Source organism: Cyprinus carpio, chromosome B8 (genome assembly GCF_018340385.1).
Source record: "Cyprinus carpio isolate SPL01 chromosome B8, ASM1834038v1, whole genome shotgun sequence".
Taxonomy (NCBI): Eukaryota; Metazoa; Chordata; class Actinopteri; order Cypriniformes; family Cyprinidae; genus Cyprinus; species Cyprinus carpio.
In genome coordinates this window covers 11,372,848-11,384,176 of record NC_056604.1, presented here as the reverse complement: position 1 = coordinate 11,384,176, position 11,329 = coordinate 11,372,848, and the positions used below count along the sequence as shown (strand labels likewise).

Here is an 11,329-nt window from a genome sequence, read left to right as displayed (position 1 = left end):
AAGCAGAACAGTGTTGTGAATGTTAACTGGCATATTAAAAAAATAAAAAATCTAAATTTCACATAAATAATTTCCAGGAAGCTAAAAAAAAGTAGTAGTTTAATGCTGTAGCCGAGGGGCCTCTGGTTATCTTAATGCACCCCTGGTGATGTGTAAACTGTAGATTATGAATTCTAATCATACTGTAAATAGTCTTTACATATACACCTTCCATAGTTTGAGGACAGAGAGACATCTGTCTTTTCTAAATTCCCTTGATAGAGAACACTAAATATTAAGCATATATCTTTCCTCTGGCCAACCAATTTGGGCACATATCTAATAAACACATATAAAGCAACCCAGGTGGAACTTGAACCCACAACCCCCAGCTCCAGAAGTTGACGCCTTATTAGGGCACTGGGCCTTGACATGATTTGCTGCATTTTGTAATACAAAATGGCTTTGCAAAAAGCTTTCCCACAAAATGGCTAAGTTGGCTAGGTTTTCACAATTAAAAATGGCCATGATTCTCCATGATATTATAAAAATGACAGATTGCAATGAGTGGAAACATTTCATCTTTATATTTGTTTACAAACATAATTCAGAATGTAATAAACTCTCATTCAATTCCACATATAAATCTTTAGTTATTATAATAGTCCATGTGAAGTGGTTATATTAATATTGTTCTGTATATTAACACTAATGAAGTAAGATTGTTAGGGAAGGGAGCAAATGCTGGGGATTACATAAAGATGTGGTATGACCGACAAGTTCACATCTGAAATCTGTGGTCATTTATTTTTAGAAAATGTTCAGTAATTTTTATTTTTACTGCATGAGACCCATGAATAGGGCACAGTGTTCTTCTGAATAGATCACTGTTTCTGTGGCTGTTCTTTGGGTATGATCAGTAAAAGGAATCTGACAAGACTAAAGTGGCTAGGCATATCAACAGCATTTCAAAATCACCACATGTACTGTATAAAACTGGAATAAATATGTAATTATAATTGTAATATGTAATTTTAATTACAAAATGAAAAATTTTTTATTTTATTGTTTTTTATTTTTTTGTAGGCTATGTGAAGTGTGACACAAGTAATTTGTTTCTCCTTAACAGTGTGCTTTTTGTTCCAATATATTTTTTTTTTTTTAAATTTATTTTTATTTTGGATTTAATTTAAGTAATGAATGAATATTTATTGAAGGTTGATCAATACTGGAGCCTATCATGGAAAACTGAAAAGAAAAAAAAAACACATATACACAAAATGCGAGACAAACCTGTAAAATGATTAAAAGTGTTAATATTTCAATTATATATTAAAGTTCTTAAATTATTTGAATAATTTAAAATACTGTTTATATTTTAGGTAGGAGAATCCCTCTGTAAATGACGCTTAAAAATAAACACACAAACATAAGAATGATGGAGTAAAAATACATTTACATATATAAAATGTTCAACAAGATAAGCTGTTTATAAAACGAGTCCTTTCAGAGACCTGAATTTAAAGAATTTAAAACTGCCATGTTGACAGGGTAAACTGGAGCTGGTCTCTTTCACAAACTGAGTAAGAACTGGTCACAGTATTTCAGAACTAAACCACCATTCTCAGCAGCGTCTTTCTTTGACTCAGAGCAGCATGAACAATGGGATTGGTCAGTCAGGATTCTGTTGCTCCACCCACTGACTTCCAGATTAGCTCTTTTTCTGTTATTCAGAAAGATGTAACACAAGTCATCTCATCAGCCAGTTCCTCTTCCTCGTGGCTCCTGATGGGCTCCTCGTCACTGTAAATGGGTCCCATGTCTGTGTGGTTCAGGAAGCCTTGACTCTCCCCTGAGCCCCCACGACTCAGGAGATCACTTGCAGCACTTTCCATCTCATCTATGGTCATGTGACAAGCATCTGCAATCTCACGCTTGGCAAAGGCTACAAATTTTGGGTCCTTGGCATACAATCCCAAACCCTCAGAGATCAAGACCTGAGGAAGGCAAAATGAGAAAGATCTGGAGTGACTAATGGCCCTATACATGTCAAACTCAGATGACATACTGTACAGTATAACCACTCACTCTTACCGTGGTCTGTAAGATTTTTTTAACTTCGATTTACTAAGCAAATATAGTAATGTTTCTGTAATGTTCCCTTGAGGTTGCCTTAATGTTGTTTTAGTTGTAACATGTTATAATGTTACTGTAATATTGATGTAGTCAAGCTGTAATGTGTCCATAATGTTATTTTGTTATAATCGCAATGTTGCTCTCATGCTCTAGTGTTTCTCTGCTCCTACCGCTTCTACAAGACTGTCAGCGCTGCCTCTCTTCTCACTGTAGTGAGGACTGAGTTGGGTGGGGACTCTGAGGCTGGTGTAGGCTCTATATGGCTGCCCTCCTCCACCCGTAGAGGGTCCTGAATACCATCCCGAACTGGAATGCCGAACCGACGCAGGCACTCCATAGGCACCGGCCTTTTTGTCCCAGATGCCTACACTTCCAGCCCCTCCTGCTCCCTCCTCCTCTACCAGGATAAGGGGAGCGTAAAGGAGACGACCCCGTTGAGGGCCGGTGTTTGCCCAGGATGCTGTTGAACCCGTGGATGATCTAGCGCTGCTGTGACGAGAATCGTAGCTGCTGTATCCCTAAGAGGGAGAGAAAGAAACAGACTGAGTCAGATAGGTTCTGTTCAACCTCACTTTCATAATGTTGTGACTCGTTAATATTCAAGGGGGTCACTTCAGTTATAAAAAGCAATTTACAATCAGGAACTGTGAACTGTGTGAAGATAAGGTGTTTCTTCAACTACAGGCAAGTTGCAAGTTTAGGCCTTTTGGAAAATAAAATCCTTTTCAAGCGTGTTTAATTTGTCTGCTAAGACTAATTTCACAATTAACATTTTATGCATCCTAAATACATAAAAATAAAATATTTTCACATATGGTGACATATTATCACAACAATTTAGCCCCTAATAAACCTTTTTAAAAATTTATTTACTAAACAGTGCTAGCGAAGCACATACCTGAGACTGATATACGAGACATAATATGTAATATATAAAAACCCTACACAATGTATATTAAGATATATACATTTATTTAGCAGTTTGTTTGTTTTCATAGATGTTAAAATAATTCTTATTTAATTAATATTTCAATTGAAAGACTAGGTCTGGGAAAAGGGTAAAACTATAAAACCAAATGCATTAGAAATGCAAAAAAGTTTTAATGTGATCTTTATGTAAAATAAAGTGCAACCAATTTTTTTTAAATGTTTTATTTTATAATCCATGCCACCTCATTCAGTGAATAAAAAATCTATACAATATAATAAATAAATAAAATCTGTGTGTAGCTAAATACTATAGTATGTGCATTATGAAAATTATGTAATTGTAACATTGGAGAAGATGTAAAAACAAAAAGAAAACATTGCTAACACTTTATTTTAAGGTGTCCTTATTACACATATTACATGTACTTACTATTATAATTACAATTAATTGCGCATAATTACATGAAGGTAACCCTAAGCCAAACCCTGAACCTAACCCTAACCATATAATAAGTACATGTAGTTAACTAATATTACTCAGTACTTAAATGTATAATTACACTGTAACAATGACACCTTAAAATAAAGTTTAACCAACACATCTGATAGTGTGTCATGGACAAAAAATTATATATTGTAACATTACCTGTGAACGTGCTCTGCAGGGTGGGGAGTTCTGATGGTACGTTCCCGGGATGGGCAGATCATCGCTGCTACCTTGCCTTCTTAAACACTGTATGTTAAATGAAGCCTTTCTCCCTGAGAAATGGACAAAAAATAACGCAAAGCAGTGAAATGTACAGATTAACTTATACAGGTTAAGTAAAACCCTTTATTACATACACACAATATTATAAATAATAATTCCTAAATAAATATATCACAATTGATGATTTTACCAGTAGGCGTTGCAGGCAGCAGGCGTCTCCGTGCTGTCCTCCTGCCTTCACCATAACTGTTTCCATAATGATTACCGTAGACAGGGTGTCTCATAGAGTGTCCATCATACATGTCTCTATGTGCAGGGAACATTGTGCTGTCCTCTGGATAACCATGCCTGAGGACGAAAAAGATTTGATGTATTATAATCCACAAAGTTAATCAGCTTCCAAATATGAATTTATTCATTCAGGCACAGGCAAAACTTTATGAGTACCTTTCTCTAGAGATGACACTCTCACTGTCCTCATCTTTTCCATAGAAGCGCTGCTCTCCAGGGTACTCACCGCCTTCCTCTCGCCGAGATAGCGGAGAGGAGAATCTGTCCCTGGAGTCCCTCCTATGGGAGAAAAGAGGAAACCTGCAGTCAGCAGGAGACTGAGAAAACAGCAGACAGGAACAGAGAAGGGTAAGGGTGTTGCTGCAGACTATGCTGAATGCTTACCTTGGGTATTTGTAGTATGATGATCTATCAAACAAACAAAACAGTATGTAAAATAAATGACCAATAAATTACATCATTAATATGAGGTATAATATAAATAAATGCAGTGGAAACAACTTGATTTACCTCCTAGGCAGCTGGTCAATCAAACCGTTCTTGTGCTGGTAATGAAAGGAGGAACGCATGCTGTCTCTTCTTCTGAAATTCTCGTGTTCCAGAGCACCATTCCCGTTCTGTGTTTTTGCTAAGGAGCTCCTACGTCCCAGTCCCCCATTCAAGATGCCTTCTTCTGAGACAGGAACAGGAGTACCGCTGGGAGAAGTGGCCAAAGAGGAGCGCCGGCTTTTGCTTGAGGGCTCAGCGTGGCCTGCATAGCCATTTTCGTTCTAAGAGGACAGCAATTTGAGAGAGAAAGAAAAAAAAACAGAATATTGTATTAAAATATATGTAATGCAATGACAAAACACTCCAAATCATAGCCAGTTTTTTAAAATGATATATATTTATAAATTATATTTACAATTATATTTAAAAAACATCACATTAAATTAGTCAGTAGTGACAGCAAAGAGATTTATAATGTTACAAAAGATTTCAATTTCAAATAAATGTTGTTCTTTTAAACATTCTATTTGCGTTCTGGTTGCAATAATAAGAAATGTTTCTTGGCACAAAATCAGCATATTAGAATGATTTCTGATGGATCATGTGACACTAAAGACTATGTAAGAATTTGTTTGTGGCTGAACCTATACAAAAACAAGAGCAAGCTGAAGCGCATTGGCCTAATGGATAAAGAAATGGCCTCCGGAGCTGGGGATTGTGGGTTCAAGTCCCATCTGGGTTGTGAGTCTTTTGGTCACATTGCTAACAATGCAAGTACTCACAACACTTTAAAAAGTGTGCTGCAAAAATTACTACTAATCATTACTCAACTTACATTATAAGTGGTGCACTTTAAGTAAGGAAAGCAACTATTAGCAATCATGCAATCTATGATTGACGTGTAAACAAAGTACAGTATGCATCTAGATATATGATGAATGCTAAGGGAAGGGAATGCCATAGTGCCATTTCATGAGCATTTCACCAACCAAAGCACAACATCTACACCTACACCACAAACCCCTAAGCCTTAACTTCCATTTATATTCAAATTACCATTCGTCTCAAGTGCCTCATTACTCTGAATAATTATCTAATCCTTCTGTCTCTGACTATTTGGATATAATGGACTGTTTTCTATTCAGCAAATTTATAAGATGAATTCAGTGTGATTCAGTTAATTGATTGAAAAATAGAGTAATTAAATTGTGCTCCAAAATAATATTGATAGTCCAAGTTGATAGGCACCTTATAACGAGCATAATCCTCCTCTTGCTCCTCCTCCAGACCCTCCTCTTCCTCCTCCAGATCTTCGTTCATGGCCAGTCTCATTTCTGGCCCAAGGTCCTGCAGAGTTCGCAGCCCTGCCTGACACAGATGCACGCGGAAAGAGACAGGCATCACAGTATATATGCAGCTCAACAAATCACCAAAAACACAAAAGAAAATACATGAAAACAAATTAGAAACCACTAAATGTTGGTCAATAATGGATAAGGCATCAGCCTTCGGAGCTGAGGATTGTGGGTTCGAGTCCCACCTGGGTCACAAACTACAAAATTTGTGTTGCAACAGAAAATATAAGTTGAAACTGCAGTCCTGCTTGATGAATTTGCTGAGATCATATGAGAAGGACTGAGGCTGTAAACATAACGGTTGGTAATTTAAAACCAAGTAAGGTTAGAAGAGAAAAATGTAAAAAGCATGTAATGTTATCAAGGCATGTGCTTACTATTACTGAGACTATCAAATTTGCAAGAAGGCCCAATGGCCTAATGGATAAGGCATCAGCCTTTGGAGCAGGGAATTGTGGGTTTAAGTCTCACCTGTGTTGCAAACCATATGTTGAAATTGTAGAAAACCTGATATCATCAACCTATCAAATCTAAGCTGTCTGTTAAATGATGAAATGGAGTTGAAGCAAGTCTTGATGAATTATGGCAATTGCGGAACACTTTGCATAAAATGTGTGATTTAGCAAATGCAATGCTATTGTTGTGTCCAGATATGTTGGAAATGACTCAACAGAAGTAAAATGCAGAAGCTGGGATAGAGATCTACCTGTAGAGCTGAAGGGTTACCATTCTCTGAATCTTCCAGACCCACTTTCTCTTTCCTTTTCCGGAACTTCCTAAAATAGTCCTGGATCAAGAATGTGGCATAGAATTTACCCACAGTCACTTCTTCCTCTGTAAAAAGAACCAACATAGAATGTTGCAAATGCAAAAGCGAATGTTCTGAAACAGCATTCAGAACTGAATTGAGGATGTCTTTTAAATGCCAGTTAAATATGAGCTGAGGCAGAAAACTAAACACAAAAATATGAAATTATAAATAAATGTAAATTTTACGATATTACATATTGTATGTATTACTATATTTCATTTGTCAGTATAAGTTACTCATTAATATGTTTTCACATATACACCATTTCCTGAAACATTGGATATTAATATTCACTGAATGAAATGCCAAAAAACCCGTACAAAAACGTACATTTCATATACCTATATATAGGTCATTATATATAATAAATTAACTTTCATTTTATAGACCATGATGGAAGAGCATTTCATTCCCTGATACATTGCCAGAATAATTTACTACAAAGTCTTCAAAAGGAAGATTTATAAGACAGATGCCTTATAAAGATTACCTAAACTATCTATTCTTATGTAATTTGGTAATATATCATAATTTTGCAATTCAGTAAATTCCTCCTGTTATTCCGATTAAAATTCACAATTCTGTTCAAATTCACACTTGTGAATTAAAAGGGAGCCAATGTATAACCATGTATAACGCTTCTCATAGCTATGTGAAAATAAGTGTATAAATGGAACAGTTCATTATATGAGAGATGCAGAGTGTGTGCAGAGCAGGGTGACGCAGGGAACAGGACTGAGAACCGTTGGTTTAGAACATTGATTTTGAAACTTGTGAATCCATTAGAATCGCTAGAAGACAGAATCGCGATTCATATATGAATAGATTTTTACATGCACCCTATTTTTCTTCCTCTTCTCTAAAGCAGCACAGCATGGCCTCGCCCTCTTTGTTGCATGTTCCTGGGGGTGGGGTTTGTCCCACGAGGAAGTAACTCGTTGTAGTCCCTACGAGCCGTTTATGCAGGCATTAAACTACTAGAATTTTAAAAGACAATATCTCCATTTGCACTGAACTTTCAGCGCCACAACTTTGCAGATATTGTTTATGCTCAAACAGCAACATTACACACTAACTAACATTAATAAAGTGAAATCGCAATCAACCACCCCTTTAAAGAAGTAAATCAATATGATCCACTCACCAGCAGAGGGTGGAATAACCTCATCCAATATTTTGGGCTTCATTCTCTTCCAGATCTTCTTAATGATGATTCTCAACTCTTCGTTCTCTTGATCAGGGTTCCCTGAGAATAACACATTGCAGCCACATCAGCTTATACAGCTACCTAAGACCATGTCCTTTTACACACATATTGTCTCATTCATTCTCAAAAAGCTTAACTGCATATAATTATTCTGCATGGTAACCTACAGTATATGGTTGTATGTGGTTGATTTCAGTGAAGTTTTATTTGAAAAGAAAAATGGTGAAGAGAGGTGAAGTAGCTCAAATAGAGAGGTGAAGCGGATGAGTATGCAGAGGGTGTGTGTGTGTTTGTGTGGACGCCCATACTGACCTTCAGTTTTGATTTTCAGAGCAGTTCTGACCAGGGCGAACAGGGTGGCATTGAAGGTGACTGTACCATCACTGTTTAGTGGCATGTTCATGGCAACCAGCCTCTGACAAAAAAATAGAGAGATATACTGTAGTAAGAGAGAAAGAAATGGAAGAAGAACAAACCAAATGGATTTTGTTTGTCTGTACCTTGCAGGCCACTCGATGAGGACAGAGCTTCCCAAATCCAAGTGGCGGCTGGATTGTCCTGAGCAAAGCCACTACATCCAAATGCTTTATACGACCCCTGGAAAACAAACACACATTTAATTAGACTCAATTTTTTTAAATAAATAATAAAAAAAAGCATTAGAGAGAGACTGATAATCTTACTTGGCCTCAGGATCATATTCCGACCAGATCCTCTTAAATTCATCTAAATGATGTGGTCCAAGAATTGACCAATCACGCGTCAGGTAGTCAAAGTTGTCCATGATGACGGCAACAAACAGATTAATAATCTGAAAAAGCACAACAGTTGCATTTCGCTATGCAAATCACACTGAAAACATTTCAGACAACATAAGGCAAGAATGCCCTGCATAATGATCACTGTACAAATATTTATTTATAGTTTTGTAAGAAGAAAAAATTAAATGTTAAAATGTAAAAATGTTCTTTAAAAATTACACAAGTTAAGAACAAAACAAAAAAAATCATTAGGTATTTTAATTCTTAATAAAAGCTGGGAAATTATGCAGTCAAAATGAAACTGAATGACTAAAGCTATCAAGGGCAAGTTAATTTAATAAACAACAACATTTACCAGGAAGGCGCAGAGCATAAAGAAACTGATAAAGTAGACAATAGCAAAGTTGCTGCCGCATGTGAATTCTTCCCCGGGCTCATAGTCTGACTCTGGGTCACAGCGCTTTCCTGGAAGACTGGCCAACATGATCTCCTGCCACGCTTCACCCGTTGCACACCTGCACATGAAGAGCACATACATTACATTTATGCATTTGACAGACGCTTTTATCCAAAACAACTTACACTGCATTCAAGGTAAACATTTTTAACATGTTCATGCATTTCCTGGGAATCAAATCCATGAACTTGATGTTGCTGGCACCTTGCTCTACTGTTCTGTGATTAACAGAAAAACACACTCTCTCACCTGAAAAGTAGCAGCACAGCCTGTGGAAAAGACTGAAAATTGTTGTTCCTGTTGATTTGTGTGTGGTCCGCCATGGCGATCTTTCCAAATGTCTTATGAATAGAGCATTAATTATTTTTTTTAACTGATCAGTTGTGTTCATAAAAAACTCTGTTTCTTTAAAAAAAAAAATAGATATAGTATATACTAAAAATATAGCAAAAAAAAAAGAGTAAAATATAAAACAATAATGATCAAAAGATATATACATTTTCCCAGCCTCCAATTACCTGCATTCCAATTACAGCATAGATGAAGAAGATCATAGCGATCAGAAGAGCAACATACGGCAGGGCCTGAGGGACAACAAGAACTGTAACAGACCACAACATTTGCTCAAAATATGAAAAATGTTTTAGAAATCATTGTCTTCTGACCTGGAGTGATTTCACAAAAGTCCAGAGCAGGGTACGAATGCCCTCTCCCTTGCTGAGCAACTTAACCAATCGCATTACACGAAACAGACGGAAGAAAGTTATGGATACACGAGAGCTGTCCTCTGAGCTCTAAGGAGAAAATAAAGGAGAATTTTTTTCTTACAGGACACATACAATGCGATTCTGATTTTTACATGCAATATTTGTGAGCTTATGTCTGCATTAAACACTAATATAATCATTACTAGAATATAATAAGACTAAAGTGATATTTGTTGAAAAAAAAAAATAATATTAAACAAATTACCACTGAATTTAACATGAACCACACAAGATGCAAAGAAAGCTGTGCTAGTTTATACTGTCTTATAGAACCGTATCTATTTCAATCCTGTTGATTGCATAAGTAAAAGAGGAACTCACGCTGAACTCTGTAACCACAATATCTACCACACTTCCCACCACAATCAGAGCATCAAAGGAATTCCATGCATCGATAAAGTAATGCTGCAGAATGAAAAAAAAAGAACATCATGCAGATATTAAGAACAACATACTTAAAAAGTTCAAGATGGTTTGAGAAGCGTTTAAATGATTTAAGACAATATATCAGTAACTTTATCGACAGGATACTTTATAGCAAGCAAACACATATCACATCAAGTGAAAGGACTGACCCTGAGTCTGAGAGCCATCAGTTTAATGAGCATCTCCACAGTGAAAAGGCCGGTGAAAACCATATTGAGGATGTCCATCACGTAACTAAAAAGTTTTGACTGGTCATAGTGCTGTGGAAGAATCCAGAAAGAGCATGATTCTACATTCAGCATTTAACTCATTATCAGCCTCAAATCATTTGGTCTTGATCCTTCTACTTTATTGACCAATATATGTTTAGATTTATGTCAATTTATAGAGGCCTTATGTATCAGTGTAACTGAGTTCTCTCTAAAATGTTGCTACGCAATACTATTTTAACACTGGCCTCAAGGTTCATGTTGGATTTTAAGTATGCTCATATAAGCTCAGATTCACAATACCAAAAATAGACTAAAATGTCTATGTCTGTGGTTCTACATGCTGATTATACAGCTTTTGTAAGGCTTTTCAGACTCAGCTGTTTACCTGCACAGCCAGAGTAATGGTGTTGAGGAGAATCAGCACAAACATGATGTACTCAAAGCCTGTGGAGTTGATTATAGACCAGAACTTGTACTGAACTGGGTTTTTGGGGATGTACAGCTTCAGTGGCTGGGCTTTTAGGGCGTATTCCACACACTGTCTCTGTAAGTAACAAAAAAGAGGAGACATAATGTGAGAACTTGAGCTGGCTATTATTTAAAATGAAAAGTCAACATGAAATCTTATATACTTATTTCAGATCTTATTATGAAAGATGTATCTGTGCATGTTATTCAAAAGAAGCAATTTGAGAAATGCAACTCACAACTAGCCCAGTACTAGTCCATTCGCGTTCTGGGGGGTATAATACACATTTTTGGTGGGGTTCCCCAATAAAATTAGCATTTCAGGGGCTAA

General features: G+C 36.5%; 1 protein-coding gene across 1 annotated transcript in view; it reads right to left on the bottom strand.

Annotated features, from left to right (window-relative positions):
• Positions 1-1,198: 1,198 nt before the first annotated feature.
• Positions 1,199-11,329, bottom strand: part of cacna1fb (calcium channel, voltage-dependent, L type, alpha 1F subunit) — a 37,347-nt gene continuing 27,216 nt past the window's right edge. Inside the window, exons 29-48 of the mRNA XM_042729645.1 lie at positions 10,916-11,074; positions 10,468-10,578; positions 10,214-10,297; positions 9,791-9,919; positions 9,644-9,709; positions 9,375-9,466; positions 9,024-9,183; positions 8,591-8,718; positions 8,408-8,504; positions 8,220-8,322; positions 7,845-7,946; positions 6,596-6,723; positions 5,783-5,902; positions 4,556-4,815; positions 4,430-4,453; positions 4,202-4,324; positions 3,945-4,102; positions 3,692-3,804; positions 2,286-2,633; positions 1,199-1,976 (exon numbers count right to left, since the gene is read on the bottom strand). Of these exons, the coding sequence (XP_042585579.1) occupies positions 1,710-1,976; positions 2,286-2,633; positions 3,692-3,804; positions 3,945-4,102; positions 4,202-4,324; positions 4,430-4,453; positions 4,556-4,815; positions 5,783-5,902; positions 6,596-6,723; positions 7,845-7,946; positions 8,220-8,322; positions 8,408-8,504; positions 8,591-8,718; positions 9,024-9,183; positions 9,375-9,466; positions 9,644-9,709; positions 9,791-9,919; positions 10,214-10,297; positions 10,468-10,578; positions 10,916-11,074 (2,772 nt within the window). The 3' untranslated portion in view covers positions 1,199-1,709. The remainder of the gene's footprint in view (positions 1,977-2,285; positions 2,634-3,691; positions 3,805-3,944; positions 4,103-4,201; positions 4,325-4,429; positions 4,454-4,555; positions 4,816-5,782; positions 5,903-6,595; positions 6,724-7,844; positions 7,947-8,219; positions 8,323-8,407; positions 8,505-8,590; positions 8,719-9,023; positions 9,184-9,374; positions 9,467-9,643; positions 9,710-9,790; positions 9,920-10,213; positions 10,298-10,467; positions 10,579-10,915; positions 11,075-11,329) is intronic.